The 24,174-nt window shown below is 43.9% G+C and overlaps 1 protein-coding gene across 3 annotated transcripts; it reads right to left on the reverse strand.

Annotated features, from left to right (window-relative positions):
- Positions 1-1,850: 1,850 nt before the first annotated feature.
- Positions 1,851-23,184, reverse strand: LOC121302225 (cell adhesion molecule 3-like). Of its 3 annotated transcripts, XM_041232058.1 has the most exons (11): positions 22,998-23,184; positions 12,899-13,045; positions 11,145-11,297; positions 10,008-10,145; positions 9,437-9,607; positions 9,123-9,213; positions 8,169-8,339; positions 6,712-6,815; positions 5,060-5,077; positions 4,004-4,129; positions 1,851-2,968 (listed from the first exon to the last, which is right to left on the reverse strand). In XM_041232058.1, the coding sequence occupies exons 1-11, from the start codon at positions 23,077-23,079 to the stop codon at positions 2,850-2,852; spliced, it is 1,320 nt and encodes a 439-aa protein (XP_041087992.1). In that variant the 5' UTR covers positions 23,080-23,184; the 3' UTR covers positions 1,851-2,849. The 3 variants fall into 3 exon arrangements, with proteins under 3 accessions (XP_041087992.1, XP_041087993.1, XP_041087994.1); XM_041232059.1 differs by lacking the exon at positions 6,712-6,815 and having other exon boundaries at positions 5,060-5,079; positions 22,998-23,183; XM_041232060.1 differs by lacking the exons at positions 5,060-5,077; positions 6,712-6,815 and having other exon boundaries at positions 4,004-4,131; positions 22,998-23,183.
- Between the last annotated feature and the right edge of the window lie 990 nt (positions 23,185-24,174).

Raw genomic sequence — 24,174 nt, forward strand, 5'->3', positions numbered from 1 at the left:
TCTCTCTTTTGCTACATTTGTCAAACCGCGAATCATAAAAATAACCGTAGATTAAAAATATTTGCAGTAGGTTTATATATATGTGTGCGTGCGTGCGTGTGTGCGTGTGTGTGCGTTTCCACGCGTGTGCGATGGGTGTTTGTGGTTTCCGCCCAACCACGCAAAGGTCATATAACTCCATTTTTGTGTCATCCGTAGTAAAAACTAGATGTATTATTAGTATTAATATATATATATATATAATATATATATATATAATATATATATATATAATCGTATATAGTGTGTTTTACCACACACCAATGGTTTCTACCCGATATCCAGAGAGAGAAAGTAGCACCCGATATATTCAGCTAATTCCACGTTTTTAATATCGGTAGTTTTCATCAGAGCTCGTTCGAGCTGAATGGAAGTTGTCGGGATCTCTCGACGTCGCTTTTAAATGTATTTTGAGCCGACGTCCAAATTAATTAAACTCAGAAAAACAGCTGTTAATTAGAAAACGACATCGTTGTTTTCTGGACGGAGCCAGATTCTGTTTAGCGTCATTATTTTATTATCATTTCTGACAGATAATCGCTCATCCTCGCTGATCCTAATCCATTTTTGCGCTTTTGTTATTTCCATTCGTTCTCAGCGTTTAAAATACGAGCCTTTATAACACCGACCTCACATTGTGCTATTGCTTAGGTCCGAAATTTTTAAGAGAGACTAAATATTAATGTTTAATATTATAAATTATAATAATAATAATAATAATAATAAATAATAATAATAATAATAATAACAATAACAGCGTTCTCTTTATTAGAGACAGCTTGACAATGACTAGTTAACATTTCAAGGAAGGTAGGAATTTGGAAATCTGCAAAGGAAGCTGGTGCGTCGGTGTAGGGTGACAGGATGGACTCAAGGAATCGCCGCGTTGGAAAGGCATGGATTGTGAGCTGGACAGTCACCACTAGACCGGGTGGAAACACGCCTCTCTCGCTGTTTCTCCCATCAATAAGCGGGCTTGGGTCAGATAGCGGAGATACCAACGCTTTTAAAAGAAGCGCAAAACGCTTCTAACTTATTGTTAAATCGCCACGTTTTGTTTTTTTAAAGTCAACATTTAATGTTTATTATTTAAAGGGGGTATCTTTTATCATTGTCTTTTCCCTATTTTTTTTTCCAAATTGTTTTGATTTTAAACTATAAAAATTGATTTTCGCAATAAACATTTGCCAAAACGCGCTTTCTCGCGAAAGACGAAAGACGATATATATATATATATATATATATATATATATATATATATATATATATATATTCTGTATCGCAGACATGAGATTGATTGAGGATTTATTGGAATTCAGCGCCATCTGGTGGTGAGGGAATCCATCAATCTCATTAAATTCCTGTTCATGAAAATGAAAGCGATTGCTATCATAAGTGGCAAATATATTACTTATGGTATGTTTGGTTGGTACGGTGGCCGGGAGGGGGTGGGGGGGGTGGGGGGTTCACTACCACAATCCGCAAAATAAGAACTGCATACTCCAAAAAATATGCAGGAAAATCCCCCCCCCCCCCCCCAAAAAAAAAAAAAAAAAAAAACTGCAGCAATTTTCAATAGGTATCAAGAAACATAACCATAACAAATGCTGTATGAGTTATGATTTTATATATATATATATATATATATATATATATATATATATATATATATATATATATATATATATATATATACGTCTCATGCGAAGGACGGAGCACAAGGAGGTTCAGTGACTTGCTCAGGGTCTCTCACACACACACAGTGAGTCAGGGGCTGCTGCAGAGTCTCTTCCAATAGGACCTCGTTTGTTTGGCGTCTCATCCGAAGGACGGAGCACAAGGAGGTTCAGTGACTTGCTCAGGGTCTCTCACACACACACAGTGAGGCAGGGGCTGAGCCGGGTGATTTGAACCTCCTTGTATCGAGCCACACACACACACACACACACACACACACACACACACACACACACACACACACACTGCTTAGTGATAATTGATCTATCGACCCTCTAGATTTCTAACAGTCAAGTGTAAATCATGCGGGGAGTCATGATGCTTCAGACCAGCGTGTGTGCAATCGACCAATCACAGTCCTGGAGGGTCGTTGCATTGCACCCAGGCAGGGTTAGCAGGGAGCTTCAGGGTCTGGGTTCAGATCGTTGGTTCAGTCAACAAAACTTCAGAACTTCAGAAGGGCTTGGGAACAAAATCTCAATCCCACCACATTCCGAATATATATATATATATATATATATATATATATATATATATATACTATATATATATATATATATATATATATATATATATCCTCTACAGTTAACAGTGGGTAGATACAGAAAGCTTTGGATCAGGATAGATAGAGACACAAGTTGACAGATACGCGTTTCTCATTGGTTCATTCTCGCCTAACCGCGCCCCCCTATTCTCACCACCACTTTCTACAGCTCTGGTTGTAGGAATGGATGGATTCAGCGTCATCAAGTCCAATGAAAGCTGCTGAATAATACACGCTAACATATTGAATTACTCACCAGTGCTTTGTAATTTTCCCTCACACACTTAATAAAATCTAACATGAAATACTACTGTACCGCATACTTATGCAGATGTTTTTATCCTTGTTTACATGACGTTAAATTAAATTATTATGTTCATATTTTGTTTTGTTTTTTAACTTTTTGCCTGAGCTGTGAGTCCTTCTACAGTGGTGCTGTTGATGATCGTAGCGATTCTCTCTCTCTCTCTCTCTCTCTCTCTCTCTCTCTCTCTCTCTCTCTCTCTCTCTCTCTCTCTCTCTCCCGTCTCTAGATAAAGTATTCTTTCTTATCCTCTGCTCCGGACTGTCCCGCTTCGGCGTTGATGATTGCTGTGTCGGCGTCGGGAGCGTCATCGGAGCCTTTCGCTTCGTGGGTTAGGTACGTCCCTGTGAGAGGGGAGACGGTGAGAGGGAGAAAGGGGGAGGGGAGAGAGAGGAGAGAGAGGAGAGAGAGGAGGGGAGAGAGTAGGGTAGGGGAGACATGAGGGAGGTGAGAGAGAGCGAGAGAGGGGAGAAAGAGAGAGGGCGAGGAGAGGGGAGAGGGGAGAGAGGAGAGAGAGGAGAGAGAGGAGGGGAGGGGAGACAGGAGGGAGGTGAGAGAGAGCGAGAGAGGTAGAAGCGAGAGGCGCGAGGATAGGGGACTCTCCAAGAGTGATATGAGGTAGGTGTGGTAGCAGACGTAGAAAGAGAGAGAGATGGGAGAGGTAGAGAGGTCCGACTAGTGAGTATGCACCCTCCTCTCCGGAGCGATCTACTCTCGCTCACCCTCTAGTATGCAGATTGGGAGAGGGAGGGGGAGGGGTACTGCTGGAGAGGGGAGAGGGGAGAGAGAGAGAGGGCGAGGAGATGGAGAGAGGGAGAGGGAGAGAGAGTTAGTGAATTAATCAGACCTCCTGAAAAATGGTCGGTAGAGAATGAACACAAACCAGCTCACCCGCAGAGCACTGCTATTCCTCTAGAGGGCAGTAAATCCCTTCAAATTAAACTGGGCTGAAGGCTAATTAGATAAAGGAAACATATGAATTGCTAGCTCTAAATAATGCTGGCTCTAAGCTTTAAATAAGGCGTTATTATATATATATATATATATATATATATATATATATATATATATATATATAATATTATATATAATATATTTCTTTGAATACAATCCGATGAAGAGATGCGTTGCTTAATTTTTTCGGTTGTTGTTGTTTTTTTTTTTTTTTTTGAATAAATAACACACACGTTTATTACTTAGCGGGCGAGTCTAAAAGAAGAACAAATCATTTATATATTTATTGAATTATTTATTTTTTCTGTGTGCGTCACGTGTGAGTGCCGTGACGTCATTTAAAAAAATGCTTTTGAAAATGAATCAATCAATATGCAATTGTTCAAAACAAAAGCAAAAAAAGTAATTCCCAGGGGACTCTGTACCTTTGTGTCTGATCAAGTAGCGTCCCAACACGATCAACAGACACAGAAGGATGAAGACAATAACCGCCACCACTCCGCCAATCACAGCGTGGTCTATGCTGCTGGAGGCGGGCATAGCCGTCGGGTCTGCCAATCAGAGGAGAGAGGGAGAAAGAGACGCGGTCACACAGTGGGGAAAGGTCGTTGCTTATTGGCTAACACAGACTGCGTCAAGCATTAAAACACAACACGGGAGGGATTTAGCTATATAAGTGGGGTTATTATTATTATTATTATTATTATTATTATTATTATTATTATTATTATTATTAGGGTAAAATATTGTCATACAGCTCTGGACAAAAGTTTAGCATTAGCTAGAATTTTAGGATTGAAACATCATTAAAATATAATGAGTTCATTCTATATAGTGGAGGTGCAATTCAATATGTTAACAAGGGAACATTTTTCAGCAGCTTTCACTGGACTCTATGAAACTGAGGGAGTTCATTCTATATAGAGGGGGTGCAATTCAATATGTTAACAAGGGAACATTATTCAGCAGCTTTCACTGGACTCTGTGAAACTGAGGGAGTTCATTCTATATAGAGGGGGTGCAATTCAATATGTTAACAAGGGAACATTATTCAGCAGCTTTCACTGGACTCTATGAAGCTGAGGGAGTTCATTCTATATCGAGGGGTGATGATGCAAAACTTTTGGCCAGAGCTGTGAATTATTATAAATGTCTGTGTTTAATTCAAAAAAAAAATAATAATAATATTCAAAATAATAATAATAATAATAATAATAATAATAATAATAATAATAATAATAATAATAATACTTATTATTATTCTATATAATTAATCTCTATAAACTTCCTATAGACTTAACAATGGTACCGTTGATAGTTGTGAGGATTTCAAATCTCTCAGTTTTGTATTGTTACCAGACACAGTCCAACAGACTGTCCATAAATGTCTGACACAGAGGGAGGCAGACAGACAGACAGACAGACGGACGGATGGACGGACGAACGGACGGACGGACAGAGGGGGAGATGAGAGATGGTACCTGGCCCCTTGATGACCCCTGGTCATGTGATAGAGATGGTTGGATTGATGATATTGGGGAGAGAAGGGAGGGAGAGAGAATGAGAAACAGTATTGAAAAAAGGTCTATTGTTTTCACACACAAGCAAAAATCGACAATGGAATCATAAAATGACCAATTTTTTCTTTCGTTCTTTCTTTCTTTCTTTCTTTCTTTCTTTCTTTCTTTCTTTCGTTTCTTCTTAGAGATTTTATGTTCTGTAAGTTAACATTCTTTTGGAATCTCGTTCTCAGATTTCTTGGTTTGAAATCCCCTTTATGTAAACCCCTGGGCAAAGTAATATTTCTCTTTCATTGCGTGAGGACTCTAACCTCTTATATTGGGGACATTATGAAGGGGGCCAAAAGAAGCATCCTTTCTTTCTGTCTACCTTCAGTATAAAATCGAACTCCCTCATAGAATTAGAGTCCAGTGAAAGCTCTAATGTTCCCTTGTAACACCTAATGCACCCCCTCTATATAGAATGAACTCTTTCAGCTTCATAGAGTCCAGTGAAAGCTGCTGAATAATGTTCCCTTGTTAACATATTGAATTGCACCCCCTCTATATAGAATGAACTCACTCAGCTTCATAGAGTCCAGTGAAAGCTGCTGAATAATGTTCCCTTGTTAACATATTGAATTGCACCCCCTCTATATAGAATGAACTCCCTCAGCTTCATAGAGTCCAGTGAAAGCTGCTGAATAATGTTCCCTTGTTAACATATTGAATTGCACCCCCTCTATATAGAATGAACTCCCTCAGCTTCATAGAGTCCAGTGAAAGCTGCTGAATAATGTTCCCTTGTTAACATATTGAATTGCACCCCCTCTATATAGAATGAACTCCCTCAGCTTCATAGAGTCCAGTGAAAGCTGCTGAATAATGTTCCCTTGTTAACATATTGAATTGCACCCCCTCTATATAGAATGAACTCCCTCAGCTTCATAGAGTCCAGTGAAAGCTGCTGAATAATGTTCCCTTGTTAACATATTGAATTGCACCCCCTCTATATAGAATGAACTCCCTCAGCTTCATAGAGTCCAGTGAAAGCTGCTGAATAATGTTCCCTTGTTAACATATTGAATTGCACCCCCTCTATATAGAATGAACTCCCTCAGCTTCATAGAGTCCAGTGAAAGCTGCTGAATAATGTTCCCTTGTTAACATATTGAATTGCACCCCCTCTATATAGAATGAACTCCCTCAGCTTCATAGAGTCCAGTGAAAGCTGCTGAATAATGTTCCCTTGTTATCATATTGAATTCCACCCCCTCTATATAGAATGAACTCCCTCAGCTTCATAGAGTCCAATGAAAGCTGCTGAATAATGTTCCCTTGTTAACATATTGAATTGCACCCCCTCTATATAGAATGAACTCCCTCAGCTTCACAGAGTCCAGTGAGAGCTGCTGAATAATGTTCTCTTGTTAAGATATTAATTAAATTATGTTCATATAGGTTATTTTTTATTTTTATGTTATTTATTATATCTCAGTTCTAAAATTCTAGGTGATTCAAAACTTTTTTTGCCCAGAGCTGTAGCTTGAGAGAGATTTTTCTTTCTTTTTTTTTTTTAAACTGACGATCGTTGCTAATGGAAACGGGCTGGACTTTCTGTCGCTCTTGGTTACCTGTAGTGTCCCTGTGTGCCTTGCTGGAAGTGGGGGAGTGTGTCAGACTGTCTGGAGAAAGAGTGCTGCTGATGGAGGGAGTGAGAGAGGGAGGAGAGAGCTCTGACAATAAAGATGAGCAGAATGAGAGAGGTGAGGGAGAGAGGGAGAGAGAGGGAGGAGGAGGAGGGAGAGACAGACAGAGAGAGAGAGAGAGAGAGGAGAGGAGAGTGGGGAGAGAAAGAGAGGGAGAGAGGGAGAGGAGGAGGGAGAGAGGGAGAGACAGGGAGAGGGAGATAAAGAGAGAGGAGAGAGAGAAGGTGAGGAAAAAGGAAAAATGGAGTGATGGATGGGTGAAAAAAAAAATGAAGATAAGTTGATGACAAAATAAAAAGTAAATTGCAGTGAGCATGATGGGCCGAACCCTTCTGGGAAATGGAAGCCCTCCCCCTGTTAAAAAACATCAAAGGGACTGCAGTCTGGGGTTCAAATCCGCAGTTTAAAAAATAGGGGTCACAATGCAGCAATCAATCAATCAATCTGTCTATCAATCTATCTGTCTATCTGTCTCTACAATGCAGCAATATCTATCTATCTATCTATCTATCTATCTATACATATATATGTTTGTCCCTCTCTCGCTACAATTATTATGAAACAGATGTTTGTGAATATATCAAATGCTAAATTGTAGAATATTATATTTTTTCTGTGTTTTTTTTTTTTTTTTTGAAGGTCAACCTTCAAAAAAAAAAGCGCTAGAGAAATGTTTATTGGACTGGAAGTTTTAGGGTTCATAGAAGCGCTGTGAAATGCAAAACAACACAAAACAAAACAAAAATGTTTGAGTTGTTTTCCAGAAGGGTCTGATAATGAGATGATGAAAGGAGAGCGCTTCTCTCTCCTCTCTCCTCTCTCCTCACTCATCTCTAGTACACTATCCTCCCCTCTCCTCAGAGGACTCGCTCCCTCTCGAAGCTTCCTCTCTAGAGTCTCTCGGAGGAAGGATCCTGAGTGGAGAGGGGCCTCTCCTCTCTCCTCTCTCGGAGAGTGCAGGTAGTCCTCCTCTAGAGAGAGGAAGAGACCTAGGACTCCGTCACGAGGAGAGGTCTCCCCTAGAGAGAGGAGAGGACTCCCCTCAGATCTGAGGGGAATCCATCCTCTCCCCTCCTCTGAGAGGAGAAGGAGAGGGGAGAGGGATGGAGAGAGGAGAGGAGCGAGAGCGAAGTGGAGAAAGGAGATAGAGAGGAGGGATGGAGGAGATGGAGGAGGAGAGAAGGAGAGGGAGAGAGGGATGGGATCTCTTCAATCTCTCTCCTCCCCTCTCTCTCCTCTCCCTCTCCTCTCTCCTCTCTCTCTCTCTCCCCTCCCCTCTCTCTCCTCTCCTCTCTCCTCTCTCTCCACCTCCTCTCTCCTCTCTCTCTCTCCCTCTCCTCTCTCTCTCTCTCTCTCTCTCTCCTCTCTCCTCTCTCCTCTCTTGCACATGCAGTATGTAGCTCCCTTCTCCAGCTCCGATGCTGTTTCTAGCCTCGCAGTGGTACGTCCCATCGTCAGATTTGTTGAGGGCCTCGAACACCAGTCTGTTGTCCTCTTTCTTGGACAGTACAGGCAGCTCCCCGCTCTCCTTCCTCCAGGAGAACGATGTGGGACTGTCCCGTGAGAGAGAGATCACAACCCAGCTACATCAGGTACCCCCATTGCATATCAGTTTCATCCAGTCCAGTCTAGTGATATTAAACTGCAGTTACAATGTAATTCCAGCCCAGTCTAGTGATATTAAACTGCAGTTACAATGTAATTCCAGTCCAGTCCAGTGATATTAAACTGCAGTTACAATGTAATTCCAGCCCAGTCTAGTGATATTAAACTGCAGTTACAATGTAATTCCAGTCCAGTCTAGTGATATTAAACTGCAGTTACAATGTAATTCCAGTCCAGTCCAGTGATATTAAACTGCAGTTACAATGTAATTCCAGTCCAGTCTAGTGATATTAAACTGCAGTTACAATGTAATTCCAGTCCAGTCCAGTGATATTAAACTGCAGTTACAATGTAATTCCAGCCCAGTCTAGTGATATTAAACTGCAGTTACAATGTAATTCCAGTCCAGTCTAGTGATATTAAACTGCAGTTACAATGTAATTTCCAGTCCAGTCTAGTGATATTAAACTGCAGTTACAATGTAATTCCAGTCCAGTCCAGTGATATTAAACTGCAGTTACAATGTAATTCCAGTCCAGTCAGTGATATTAAACTGCAGTTACAATGTAATTCCAGTCCAGTCTAGTGATATTAAACTGCAGTTACAATGTAATTCCAGTCCAGTCCAGTGATATTAAACTGCAGTTACAATGTAATTCCAGTCCAGTCTAGTGATATTAAACTGCAGTTACAATATGATTGCAGACAGACAGACAGACAGAGAGACTCACTCTGGATTTCCTAAGCCCACACAGTCCAGGTGGAATCTGTCTCCTTCTCTCGGCAGATTGTTCATGGGCTTGATCACCACTGAGGGTTTGACTGAGAGAGAGAGAGAGAGAGAGAGAGAGAGAGAGAGAGAGAGAGAGAGAGAGAGAGAGAGAGAGAGAGAGAGAGAGGAGGGAGGAGGGGTTGGGTTGACTACACAGCAATTGCCTTGATATACTGTTAAACAAAAAAACTCCGAACTCCGCCCCCCAAAAAGGAACTACGTTTCCCATGAAGCAACAGCAGAGGATGATGGGAGGTGTAGTCCTCAACTCACACAGCACTTCGATCTTCTCTTCGGTGAATTTCTCCGCGGAGGGCATTGACTCGTGGTCGACGGAGCATCTGATGGTGGCGCGGTTGTCCGACTTCGTGACGGTCAGCACGATGTCGCTGGTCACCTTGAAGGAGCGGCCGTCAGGGTCCGACTCCACCGTGCTGGGGAAGCCTAAGAGGGGACGAGAGCTCCCAGTCAGTCTCCTGGTTTATTACCAGAACTTCAAACGTGTGTAATTGCTGTTTGTTTGCAGAGCAGTTACTGAGGGAATGCACGTGTGCTCACCCACACCATTACAGTGGGCCATTACAGTGGGGTAATGTCCATGGTACCAATTTAACTGTGTGTGTGTGTGTGTGTGTGTGTGTGTGTGTGTGTGTGTGTGTGTGTGTGTGTGTTTGTGTGTAGTGTATCTGTCAGAGCACAGACTCACAGACAGACAGACAGACAGACAGACAGACAGACACACACACACACACACAGACAGACAGACACACACACACACACACACACACACACACACACACACAGACAGGCAGCCAGACAGACACACACACACACACACACTCACCTTCCAGTTCTTGTCCCTCTTTCCACCAGCGCAGTTTCGCTGGGGGTTTGCTTCCTGAAGTGGTGCAGGTGAGTTTGAGCTTCCCCCCATCCTCGACGGGATCGGTGTTCCCCGAAATCCGAGGCTTCTGTGGGACCCCTGAGGAGAGGGAGAGAGAGAGAGAGGGAGAGAGAGAGAGATAGAGAGAGAGAGAGCGAGAGAGAGAGAGAGAGAGAGAGAGAGAGAGAGAGAGAGTGCAGTGTTTAATACTGCACGATGGGTGGCTACTGAGGACGTTCTTACCTCCCTGTCTCTGGTCTATCTTCTACAGTCTACGCCTCAGCTCACGTCTCTCATCTCGGTTCTCTGTCTTACGTCACAAATGATGCTGTTACGCAGATGATACTTTTTAAATGTGTGTGTGTTTGACAGACAGAATCAAGGTATATAATGTATCAGACTATTAAAAATAAACACAAAACAGTCACTATATAAATAAAAAGCATACCTGGTTCTGAGTGTGTTTGTCCGCGTCCGTCTGTCTGTCCTGTCACGTCCCGGGGCAGGCAGGCAGACAGACAGACAGACAGACAGACAGACAGACAGAGAGACACACAGACAGACTCACAGACACAAACACAGACAGACAGACTCATTGACAGATTCATAGATAGACAGACAGACAGACAGACTCATTGACAGAGGCTCTCAGGCTCACACAGACTCACAGACTCACCCAGCACAGTGACAGACAGGCCACCCAGCACAGTGACAGACAGGCCACCCAGCACAGTGACAGACAGGCTCACCCAGCACAGTGACGGACAGGCTCACCCAGCACAGTGACAGAGAGGCTCACCCAGCACAGTGACAGACAGGCTCACCCAGCACAGTGACAGAGAGGCTCACCCAGCACAGTGACAGAGAGGCTCACCCAGCACAGTGACAGACAGGCTCACCCAGCACAGTGACGGACAGGCTCACCCAGCACAGTGACGGACAGGCCACCCAGCACAGTCACGGACAGGCTCACCCAGCACAGTGACAGAGAGGCTCACCCAGCACAGTGACAGACAGGCTCACCCAGCATAGTGACAGAGAGGCTCACCCAGCACAGTGACAGACAGGCTCACCCAGCACAGTGACAGAGAGGCTCACCCAGCACAGTGACAGTCGCTTTCGCTGTCCTCACAGGCATGGTGAATATGGAGCAGGTGTATTCTCCCTCGTCCAACAGCTCCACTTCAGAAATGCTGATTGACAGCTCCGTGGGCGTCGACTTCACCAGCTGGATCCTGTTATCCCTCAGGGCTGAGAGAGAGAGAGAGAGGGGGAGAGAGGGAGAGGAGAAGGGGAGAGGGAGAGGAGAGAGAGAGAGAGAGAGAGAGAGAGAGAAGGAGAGAGGAGGAGAGAGAGAGAGAGAGAGAGAGAGAGAGAGAGAGAGAGAGAGGGATAGAGAGGGAGAAGAGAGAGGGGGAGAGAGAGGGGGGGAGAGAGAGAGAGGGGGGAGAGAGAGAGAGAGAGAGAGGCCTCAAGGTAAAGGCGTTCTCAACACGAGCTCTTCTCCCCCTCTCCTCTCTAGTTCCCACTCCACCCCTAGCTACTTCCACTCCTCTTCTCGGGGAGAGAGAGAGGAGGGAGAGAGGAGAGAGAGAGAGGGATAGAGAGAGAGGGGAGAAGAGACGGAGAGAGAGAGGGAGGGAGAGAGTTCAGCCACTTTTGTTTTTAGAGTTATTTGCAGAATTCACCCCTCCTAGTGTTTCCCAAAGATGGTCAGTAAAACTCTTCAGTCAGTACGAGAGACTGAAAACTTTCTGCACCTACAAGGTTAGCTTTTTCGAGACCTTTTCAAAATAAAATATGGTTATAATTACGTTTGTTATATAATATAATTCTATATATATTATATAATATATATATATATATATATATATATATATATATCATTGTGCCCAGTGACGACGTGAGAGAGATAGAGGTTATAACTTAATTGCACCTTTGATTTTTATAAATTTAGACAGTCGCTTTTGGCAAGGCAAAAAGACTTTCCTTGGTTTAGTAGTAAAAAACTTCAACATAGCCTATCACTGAAAACAAAAATCCAGAGTGTTTGAGTCATTTCCTGTTTTTCTGCAATAAAATCAAATCATTTTTTTGTATGATAGGCACCTTTTGTTTTTAGTCTGCTCAGCTGAAATCGACTGGTAGAGTCAGCCAGATTAAACCAGGAATATTGTCACTTATATTCTGCTGCTCTACCGATCTGGCAGGTAAAATTGGCAGGTTCAGTGACTCGCTCAGGGTCTCTCACACACATACAGTGAGTCAGGGGCTGCTGCAGAGTCTCTTCCAATAGGACCTCGTTTGTTTGCGTCTCATCCGAAGGACGGAGCACAAGGAGGTTCAGTGACTTGCTCAGGGTCTCTCACACACACACAGTGAGTCAGGGGCTGCTGCAGAGTCTCTTCCAATAGGACCTTGCTTGTTTGGCGTCTCATCCGAAGGACGGAGCACAAGGAGGTTCAGTGACTCGCTCAGGGTCTCTCACACACACACACAGTGAGTCAGGGGCTGCTGCAGAGTCACTTCCAATAGGACCTTGGTTGTTTGGCGTCTCATCCGAAGGACGGAGCACAAGGAGGTTCAGTGACTCGCTCAGGGTCTCTCACACACACACAGTGAGTCAGGGGCTGCTGCAGAGTCTCTTCCAATAGGACCTCGTTTGTTTTATGTCTCGTCCGAAAGACGGAGCACAAGGAGGGTTCTGACTCTCTCAAGGGTCTCAAAAGGGAACACACAGACAGTGAGTCAGTGCTGACCACAGACAGTGGTAGACATGGACACACCGCTGACACACAGACAGACAGGTAGACATGCAGACAGACAGGCAGGCAGGTAGATGGTCAGTTTACCTCTCTTCTCCCCGAAGTACAGGGTCTGCTGAGCAGTGTTTGACCACTGGAGGGACGAGTTGTCGTTGTCCTCCACCGTGCAGGTCAGAGTGACTGTTCCACCCGACGAGACGATCTCGTCTTTAGTGACCGGCTGGAAAGGGTCTCCTGAGATCAATAAACTAAGAAAGGAGAGAGAGAGGGGGGTGGAAAGGTCCCTGTTCTTATGGAGAGAGAGAGAGAGCGTGGTGGGGATAGGATGGTCTAAGAGAAGACTGCGTTCTCTCCTCCCTCATCTCTCCCATCTACTCTTTCTAGAGAGCGTCTGCTCCCCTGCGTCGCTCACGGGGGTAGAGAGGAGAGAGAGGGACGGAGAGAGAGAGAGAGAGAGAGAGAGAGGCCAGTCTTAATAGAGGGGTCCGAAACATGGTATTGGAACCAATTCACCATCGTTTAAAACGTATCTTCAACTTTTTTCACACAGAGAATCATGAGGGTCTGGAACCAACTCCCCAGTAATGTTGCTGAAGCTGACACCCTGGGATCCTTCAAGAAGCTGCTTGATGAGATTCTGGGATCAATAAGCTACTAAAAACCAAACCAGCAAGATTGGACCGAACAGCCTCCTCTCGTTTGTAACCTTTCTTATGTTCTTATGGTCTTATTTACTAGTTTCTATCCCTCCTCTGATAACCTCCTTTTAAAACCAACACACCTGCAAACATCTTTATCTTATATTTCAATGTTATCCAACATAATTAACTAACGGGAAGCCGTTGACAAAGCACAATCTGGAATGCATACGTCAGAGCGGCTAAAACAGATATGATTTGTGACAGTCTAATTTAGAAGTTAACATTTACAGTTGACCCTGCCTGTAAGGCTAACAGCATATTTGCCAGCCTCGAACTAACACCACATTCGCTCCACAAAGTGATTCTGAATCAGCCATGCACAAATATCATGCATATTTAATACAGCTAGATATACTTTCAACTCTTTCAAATCCCGCTCGCACGGTTTTGAAAAATAATAATAAAACGCGCACTGGCGCTCCACTAAGCGCCTGCCCGCTTGTCAAATAGAGATCTCCATGTTGTTAGGCAGCGTAGTTAAAGGGAAAATCTTTTTTGCACTGTATATGCAATTGTATCAGAAAAGGGTTAGGGTTAGAAATCTGTTTTTTTTTTTATGCAGCGTATATAAAGTTGGAAAGTTTATTCGAACGGCGATGGTTATTATAAGAAATCTGCTAGAGGACTGCCAGGTGATCGCCGTCCCTTGTTTTCATCACCTCTTAGGGACAACAATTAACCGCTCACTGCAATCAATTGCCCCCTTTAGAGAAAAGCTCTTTTATTAACATAGTCTTTTCCCAATCCCAACTAGACTAGGGAACTTCTCTCACCTCTTATTAGCTTTATTAACAGGATCACTGACCCCTCCCTTTAAAGGAGCGCTGACCATCTTTAAAATCCATTCTCTCACCTCTTATTAGCTTTATTAACAGGATCACTGGCCCCTCCCTTTAAAGGAGCGCTGACCATCTTTAAAATCCATTCTCTCACCTCTTATTAGCTTTATTAACAGGATCACTGGCCCCTCCCTTTAAAAGAGCACTGACCATCTTTAAAATCCATTCTCTCACCTCTTATTAGCTTTATTAACAGGATCACTAACCCCTCCCTTTAAAGGAGCGCTGACCATCTTTAAAATCCATTCTCTCACCTCTTATTAGCTTTATTAACAGGATTGCTGGCCCCTCCCTTTACAGGAGCGCTGACCATCTTTAAAATCCATTCTCGCGCCTCTTGCTTATGCTATCAATTTCAACACGGACCACCCTTTCAAAGGAGAGTGGTTTGAAAATCCATTTCTGTTCTGCTCGGTTCGGTTTGTTGTCATCATTTCTGCCCCTCGCTAAATTGAGCCGAGAATCTTTAACTTGTTAGTTTTTTCGCCTCGCTCTTCTCTTTTTTTCTCCCTGGGGTCTCCTCTTCTTTTCTTCATCCCTCAATCTTGTGTCAGTTTTCTCTGCCATGTCTGTCAGCGTTCTACATTAGGACAATTTTCCCATCCCCCTGATTGGCGTGACTGACATTATCGCTGACAGGTGTTTTTCAAATCCATTTCTATGCCTCTCACTTTATTTGACACTGTCCCTCGTCCCTCTCTTCCTATTCTCTCTTTTTCTCTTGCTTGCTCTCTCTCTCTTCTTGTCTTCGCTTTTCCTTCCCTCTCCTCTTTCCTCTCTCTCCTCCATTCCCTCTCCCCTCTCCTCCTCTCCCCTCTCTCCTCTCTCCTTTCTCCCGTGGTTTGATTGATTGTTGTGTGGAAAGCCCTGTGTTTAAATATTTCACTGAGGCACACTTGTAGCTGTCTGTCACAGGCATGACTAGTTAAACACAGTCTGCCTTCTCATACATATCATCCTGCTGCTTTCGAACCAAGAGAGAGAGACAGAAATAGGGAGAGAGGAGAGAGAAGGGGGGCTAGAGAGAGGGAGGGGGAGCGAGCGAGATTCTGTATCATTAGCCTATTTATCATAATAATTATTATAATTACCGGTATACTCAAATCTGATGATCTATCTTCAATTTGTCTACAGCTCTGGTCACACGCTTACCATCAACAAGCTTATTCTGCTTCATAAAGTCGAATGAAACCCACTGAATAATGTTACCGAGTATAACATATTTGTAATATTGAGAAATTGAATTTACCTCATTTAACTCATCCTCCAGAGAGGACGATAATAGAGAGAGAGAGAGGAGTGAGAGAGAGAGAGGCGAGAGAGGAGAGAGAGAGAGAGGAGGTCTCTGAGTTCTCGCCAGGCTCCATAGGAGACAGAGAGCGAGAGAGAGGAGAGAGCAGAGAGGGGAGAGGAGAGAGGAGAGAGGAGAGAGGAGAGAGAGAGAGAGAGAGAGAGAGAAGACAGAGAGAGAGAAGGAGAGGGAGAGAGAGAGAGGCCTCTCCTCTCCTCTTCTCTCTCGGGAGAGAAGAGAGGAGAGAGGAGAGAAGAGAGAGAGAGGAGAGAGGAGAGAGCAGAGAGGGGAGAGGAGAGAGGAGAGAGGAGAGAGAGGAGAAGAGAGAGAGGGAGAGGAGAGAGGAGAGAGAGGAGAGGAGAGAGAGAGAGAGGAGAGGAGAGAGGAGAGAGGAGGGGAGAGGGGAGAGGAGAGAGGAGAGGAGAGGAGAGAGGGGAGAGTAGAGGAGAGAGGAGAGGGAGAGAGGGGAGATGAGAGGAGAGAGAGGAGAGAAGGGAGGAGAGGGGAGTGAAGGGGGGAGAGGAGAGAGGAGAGAGGGGACAGAGGAGAGGGAGAGAGGGGAGATAAGAGAGAGGAGAGAGTCGCGAGTCACATTTCATCCCTTGTTTATCTAATCAACACTGTCACAAAATGATGTTTTTTTCAAATATATTTTTCTCCCGTCTTTGTTTTTGGTTGATAAGCTGTCACCTTTGACCTCCCCATCTGCTAGGGGTCGTGAGAGAGGGTGGGGGGGTTGCCATTACCTAGCAACCAGAGCGGTAGCGGAACCATGGAAGCCTCGTCACCTCCGCTAAATCCAGACAAAGACAGGAATGCGATGTTGATCTAAGCCATTCTCGTCCTGTCATCACAGCAGAAGCCCTAACGATTCGGGGTCTTCATTCGTCATTCGCAAATCAGAGAGCATCAGACCTTTTAAAAGAGCGCTACCCTCGTCGAAAAGCGTTTTGGTGCCATTATTATTTATTATTATTATTATTATTATTATTATTATTAATAGCGGCAGGATTATAAACAGAGTCTTTGCTTCGATAGAGGAAAGATAGATAGGCAGACAGACAGACAGACAGACAGACAGACCGACAGACAGACAGACAGATAGATAGATAGATACATAGATACATAGATACATAGATAGATAGATAGATAGATAGATAAAATGATAGATAGATAGATAAAATGATAGATCGATAGATCAATAGATTGACAGAGAGATAGATTGATAGAGCAATAGATAAAGAAATATAGATAGAGATAGATAGATAGATAGATAGATAGATGAACATAATCTTGATCTTTTATTATACTGTATTATACAGTATATATACTGTGTAATCAAAAAGAAACTACAAAATTACATAAATAATGTATTTTATTGATCATAAAAAGTTTTTTTCCTTCCGGGTATTGTCATCGGTTTATCATGAAAGTACCAAATCTGAAAAAACCTTTTACATCCTTTATAAAGGTAAGAAACACAGTATTAAGACATTTCAAATACCCCCCCTTTTTGAAATCTATGAATATATATATATATATATATATATATATATATATATATATAGTCTATATATATCTATATAACGTTAAACGATAGTTTATCAAACTGCTTAATGTACAATTTATGAGAATCTCCTGTTCAGGATTTTCAGTTCGGGCAGTTTGGAGTTCACACACACAACAAATGCACCTCTAATTAACAGACCTCGTTAGTTAATTATCTCCTGATGGTCAGGTCCAGGTCAGTTCTAGACAGCGGTCAAGGTTTTAACCCAACGCTGCTAACCTCGAATTTGCCATCTGTTCCGATCTCAGCTTCTCTGGCCTCTCGGCCAGGCTCGCAAAATCCTGTCTCTCCCTCACAGAACGAAAATATATTTTAATATATTGAGAAATACAATGGAATATATTGGTATATTTCAGTATATTGAAGATTGCTCAATCTATTGTAGCGTATATACCAATACGTTTTCATTATCTTGAATAATATAGGAATCATACTTTTTGACATTGATTGATAGATAGACAGATAGATAGATCATTTATATTTAAATAAATCGTAATAGAAGGTAGAATATCTCTCTCTCTCTCTCTCTCTCTCTCTCTCTCTCTCTCTCTCTCTCTCTCTCTCTCTCTCTCTCTCTTCTCTCTCTCTCTCTCCTCTCTCTCTCGTCTCTCTCTCTCTCTCTCTCTCTCTCTCTCTCTCTCTCTCTCTCTCCTCTCTCTCTCTCTCTCTCTCTCTCTCTCTCTCCTGGAATGAGGCTCCCCTAAGACCTTCCTGCTACTCCCCCTCTACTCTCCTCTCCTCCACTCCTCTACCCCTCTCTCCCCTCTCTCGCTCTTCCTTCCTCTCTCGCTCTCTCTCTACGTCCTCTCCTCTCTCTCTTCCCCTACTCCAATCTCCCCTCCTCTACTGGCTCTTTCCTCTCGAGAGAGGAGGGACGTAAGATGAGAGAGATGGGTGAAGGAGAGAGGGGGAGTGAGGAGGAGAGGATGGGAGAGGAGGATGGGAAGTGGGAGAAGGGGGAGGGAGAGTGAGAAGAGAGGAGAGAGGAGATGAGAGAAAGGAGAGGAGAGAGGAGAGAGAGAGAGAGAGCGAGAGGGAGAGAGGGAGAGAGGAGAGAGAGAGAGAGAGGAGAGGGAGAGGGAGAGAGAGGAGAGGAGAGACAGAGAGAGAGAGGAGAGGAGAGAGAGAAGAGGGGAGAGGAGAGAGGAGGAGAGAGGAGAGAGGGAGAGAGAGAGGAGAGAGAGAGAGAGAGAGGAGAGAGAGGAGAGAGGAGAGAGAGGGAGAGAGAGAGAGAGGAGAGAGGGAGAGGAGAGAGAGAGAGGGAGAGGAGAGAGAGAGGAGAGAGAGAGAGAGGAGAGAGAGAGAAAGGAGAGAGGAGAGGAGATGGGAGAGAGGAGAGAGGAGAGAGGAGAGGAGAGGAGGAGAGAGGAGAGGAGAGGAGAGGGGAGAGAGAGAGAGGAGAGGAGAGAGGAGAGGAGAGAGGAGAGAGGAGAGAGAGGAGAGAGGAGAGGAGAGAGGAGAGAGGAGAGAAGAGAGAGAGAGAGAGAGAGGAGGAGAGAGAGGGGAGGAGAGAGAGAGGGAGGAGAGAGAGAGGAGAGGAGAGGAGAGAGAGAGAGGGAAGGGAGAGAGAGAGAGGAGAGAGGAGAAGAGGGGAGAGAGAGAGAGAGAGAAGATGAGAGAGAGGAGAGAGGAGATGAGAGAGAGGAGAGAGGAGAAAGAGAGGATAGGAGAGAGGAGAGAGGAGATGAGAGAAAAGAGAGAGGAGAGGATATGGGAGTGAGGAGAGAGGGGAGGAGAGAGAGAGGAGGAGAGAGAGAGAGGAGAGAGGAGAGAGGAGGGGAGAGAGAGGAGAGAGAGAGAGGAGAGAGGAGGAGAGAGAGAGAGAGAGAGAGAGAGAGGAGAGGAGAGAGAGAGATGAGGAAAGGAGAGAGGAGAGAGAGAGAGAGAGAGAGATGGGAGTGAGGGAGAGAGGAGAGAGAAGATGAGAGAAATATTCAGTGTGCCCAGAGCAGCTAGACTAGCACAGTATGCTGTTGCTCGTCAGTGTCACTGTAATGCAAGCTGACAGCTCTCCTGAAATAAACTGTTAATTGCATTCAGTAGTAAACTGTGCAGAAGGCAGTCAATGAGAATTTAGTTTCTTTTGGAAAGAATACTTTTTTCAGCTTGTTAGGATTATCTGATTGTATGTGATGTGACAAGAAAGAGAGGGGGAGAAAGAGAGACGGGGAGATAAAAACCTCTCTCTCCTCTCCTCTCCTCTCCCCCCTCTCTCTCCTCTCTCTCTCTCTCTCCCTCTCTCTCTCTCTCTCCTCTCTCTCTCTCTCTCTCTCTCTCTCCCTCTTGAGAATAGAGATAGAGATAAGTATTCTTAATTAAGAGTCAAGAACGCAAACGACACATTAGTAGTGTAATCAAACTAAAAATAGAGAACAAATGTTACTTTCTACCTCTGTACTTATCTTGAATGAGACAGAAGGACAGTCTAATCCAGACAGTCTAATCCCAGAGTTTTATATATTATACAGCAACACCAAACACGATTCAAACAGCCCCCCTGAGCTTCAATCTGCATAGTTTTATATATTATACAGCAACACCAAACACGATTCAGACAGCCCCCCTGAGCTTCAATCTGCATAGTTTTATATATTATACAGCAACACCAAACACGATTCAGACAGCCCCCCTGAGCTTCAATCTGCATAGTTTTATATATTATACAGCAACACCAAACACGATTCAGACACCCCCCTGAGCTTCAATCTGCATAGTTTTATATATTATACAGCAACACCAAACACGATTCAGACAGCCCCCCTGAGCTTCAATCTGCATAGTTTTATATATTATACAGCAACACCAAACACGATTCAGACAGCCCCCCTGAGTTTCAATCTGCATAGTTTTATATATTATACAGCAACACCAAACACGATTCAGACAGCCCCCCTGAGCTTCAATCTGCATAGTTTTATATATTATACAGCAACACCAAACACGATTCAGACAGCCCCCCTGAGCTTCAATCTGCATAGTTTTATATATTATACAGCAACACCAAACACGATTCAGACAGCCCCCCTGAGCTTCAATCTGCATAGTTTTATATATTATACAGCAACACCAAACACGATTCAGACACCCCCCTGAGCTTCAATCTGCATAGTTTTATATATTATACAGCAACACCAAACACGATTCAGACACCCCCCTGAGCTTCAATCTGCATAGTTTTATATATTATACAGCAACACCAAACACAATCCAGCAACATGTAGCAAAGAATAGGGAAGCACTGTAAAGCACAGAGAGGTCTGGTAAATCATAGGGAAGCATTGTAAAGCACAGAGAGGTCTGGTAAAGCATAGGGAACCATTGTAAAGCACAGAGAGGTCTGGTAAAGCATATGGAAGCACTGTAAAGCACAGAGAGGTCTTGTAAAGCATAGGGAAGCATTGTAAAGCACAGAGAGGTCTTGTAAAGCATAAGGAAGCATTGCAAAGCAGAGAGAGGTCTGGTAAATCATAGGGAAGCATTGTAAAGCAGAGAGAGGTCTGGTAAAGCATAGAGAAGCATTGTTAAGCACAAAGAGGTCTGGTAAAACATAGGGAAGCATTGCAAAGCATTTCCACAAATTATTTTCAAAACGACAGCACTTGACTTAAACTTCACCCCTTAATGTATTCTGATTCGTGGTGATTGATCCTGGCTGCATAGTTTTAAATGTGGCTTCAATAGCTAATGTACAGGGAAAGAGCATCATTAGCAAGAGTGGGTTATTAAGTTAACGACCCTTTTAAAAATTAAAAAAAAAAACTATTTCTGCTCTGCAAATCCCGTGTGATTTGACATTTATCGTTTGAAAAATCGTCTACAGAAAAAAACAAACCATCTTCTCATATCTAGAGAGAGTGTTCGGAAGTGACATTAAGATTCATAAAAGAATGAGCTTTGGAAATCAACATGTCATTTAACTAATGCAGTTTTTTTTTGGTTCGATATGAGAGTTGCTAGTGTTTCCTAGACTTTATTTTGCAGTTTGGCTGAGGCTGGCTGGTCCCAGCGCTTAAAGAAAAGGGGTCTTGTTACCAGGAGGTTCAAATCACCCGGCTCACACTGACTCCCTGTATGTGTGTGAGAGACCCTGAGCGAGTCACTGAACCTCCTTGTGCTGCGTCCTTCGGACGAGACGCCAAACAAACGAGGTCCTATTGGAAGAGACTCTGCAGCAGCCCCTGACTCACTGTGTGTGTGTGAGAGACCCTGAGCGAGGAGTCACTTGGATGAACACGAGGCTCCGTCCTTCGCACGTCTTGCCAAACAAACAAGAGGTCCTATTGGAAGAGACTCTGCAGCAGCCCCTGACTCACTGTGTGTGTGTGAGAGACCCTGAGCAAGTCACTGAACCTCCTTGTGCTCCGTCCTTCGGACGAGACGCCAAACAAACGAGGTCCTATTGGAAGAGACTCTGCAGCAGCCCCTGACTCAGTGTGTGTGTGTGAGAGACCCTGAGCGAGTCACTGAACCTCCTTGTGCTCCGTCCTTCGCATGAGACGCCAAACAAACGAGGTCCTATTGGAAGAGACTCTGCAGCAGCCCCTGACTCACTGTGTGTGTGTGAGAGACCCTGAGCGAGTCACTGAACCTCCTTGTGCTCCATCCTTCGCATGAGACGCCAAGCAAACGAGGTCCTATTGGAAGAGACTCTGCAGCAGCCCCTGACTCACTGTGTGTGTGTGAGAGACCCTGAGCGAGTCACTGAACCTCCTTGTGCTCCGTCCTTCGGACGAGACGCCAAACAAACGAGGTCCTATTGGAAGAGACTCTGCAGCAGCCCCTGACTCACTGTGTGTGTGTGAGAGACCCTGAGCAAGTCACTGAACCTCCTTGTGCTCCGTCCTTCGCATGAGACGCCAAACAAACGAGGTCCTATTGGAAGAGACTCTGCAGCTAAATGATTGATTCATAATAACAAAACCGATAACAACAATGAATACTGTTTTGTTTCTGTCTGGTTTCTGATAACAGTGTTTGCTCTCTCCAGCTCTTATGCTAAAGGGTTTTTCTGCTGCAGTTTTGACGCGTCGCTCTCACGCTCTCTCACATGGCATCGCAGAACAGATGGTGTCGACTCCACATCTAAATATAACCTTTGTTTACGTTTGATTTTAAAGTACCTGCTTATTTTTTCCCTGTTTTTTTCTCGCCTTGATTTATAGTAGAATATCCAATCACCCTTATAAAAGTAGGATTTTGCAGCTTGCTAGTTTAATATGCTTTACCAGACCTCTCTGTGCTTTACAATGCTTCCCTATGCTTTACCAGGGACCTCTCTGTGCTTTACAATGCTTCCCTGTGCTTTACCAGACCTCTCTGTGCTTTACAATGCTTCCCTATGCTTTACCAGACCTCTCTGTACTTTACAATGCTTCCCTGTGCTTTACCAGACCTCTCTGTGCTTTACAATGCTTCCCTACAAGGCTTCCCACTGCTACATACATACAGAGGGACACACAGACACACACCCAGACAAATAGGCAGACGGACAGGCAGGCAGACAGACTTTCTTACATTTTTGCATTGACCAGAATTAAGCTGAAACTTGGCGGATTTAGACTAGCACCCCCTCCTGCCCCCCTCCCTGCCTCCCTTCCCCCGCCCCTCACTCCCTTCCTGCCGAAATAGATAAAAAAACACCTTTTACTGTTCGGTTACTTCGCGTCCTAACATCAGCTGCCGATTTAAAAAAAAATACTTCTGAACAGCCAACGACAAAAGTACCCAGCACCTGTCATTATTATTATTATTATTATTATTATTATTATATTATTATTACTCTTACCGTACATCACCAAGTTGCCGTGGGAGACCAGAATCGCTGCTGAACAGAACAGGAGGAGAAGGTTTTGTGTGGAAGACTTCATCTCTGTATTTCGACGCTGTAATCCAATTCGACGGAACGAGTCGAGAAAACGAAATCTGCCCGCTTCCCAGCTCGGGGTCCACCTGCAAAAAAAAGAAAAAAAGAAAAAGAAAATGGAATTTGAAATAGAATAAAGCAAAATTGATACTCAGAGTCAAGCCTGTAGATTTGCATTATCGTTGCTTAATTTCTTTTCAACCCCCACGATCGAGGCACCGAAATGGGTTTCTCGTGGGTTTTGTCTTTGAAGAAAACGATTTTTGTCTTTCGGACATTTGGAAAAATCACTATTCCATGCAGCTTTCACTGGACTCTATGAAGCTGAGGGAGTTCATTCTATATAGAGGGGGTGCAATTCAATATGTTAACAAGGGAACATTATTCAGCAGCTTTCACTGGACTCTATGAAGCTGAGGGAGTTCATTCTATATAGAGGGGGTTTGATTCAATATGTTAACAAGGGAACATTATTCAGCAGCTTTCACTGGACTCTATGAAGCTGAGGGAGTTCATTCTATATAGAGGGGGTGCAATTCAATATGTTAACAAGGGAACATTATTCAGCAGCTTTCACTGGACTCTATGAAGCTGAGGGAGTTCATTCTATATAGAGGGGGTGCAATTCAATATGATAACAAGGGAACATTATTCAGCAGCTTTCACTGGACTCTATGAAGCTGAGGGAGTTCATTCTATATAGAGGGGTGCAATTCAATATGTTAACAAGGGAACATTATTCAGCAGCTTTCACTGGACTCTATGAAGCTGAGGGAGTTCACTCTATATAGAGGGGGTGCAATTCAATATGATAAAAAGGGAACATTATTCAGCAGCTTTCAATGGAATCTATGAAGCTGAGGGAGTTCACTCTACATAGAGGGGGTGCAATTCAATATGATAACAAGGGAACATTATTCAGCAGCTTTCAATGGAATCTATGAAGCTGAGGGAGTTCACTCTACATAGAGGGGGTGCAATTCAATATGATAAAAAGGGAACATTATTCAGCAGCTTTCACTGGACTCTATGAAGCTGAGGGAGTTCATTCTATATAGAGGGGGTGCAATTCAATATGTTAACAAGGGAACATTATTCA

The sequence above is a fragment of the Polyodon spathula genome, chromosome 29 (genome assembly GCF_017654505.1).
Source record: "Polyodon spathula isolate WHYD16114869_AA chromosome 29, ASM1765450v1, whole genome shotgun sequence".
NCBI lineage: Eukaryota > Metazoa > Chordata > Actinopteri > Acipenseriformes > Polyodontidae > Polyodon > Polyodon spathula.

What these genes read in the sequence shown, in the direction of transcription:
- LOC121302225 (XM_041232058.1), bottom strand. Translation starts at nt 23,079, where the DNA reads ATGAAGTCTTCCACACAAAACCTTCTCCTCCTGTTCTGTTCAGCAGCG. An exon ending in CGGCAACTTGGTGATGTACG is followed by an intron (nt 13,046 to 22,997) that starts GTAAGAGTAATA and finishes TATTGATCTCAG; the next exon opens with GAGACCCTTTCCAGCCGGTC. An exon ending in CTACTTGATCAGACACAAAG is followed by an intron (nt 2,969 to 4,003) that starts GTACAGAGTCCC and finishes CCCCTCTCACAG; the next exon opens with GGACGTACCTAACCCACGAA.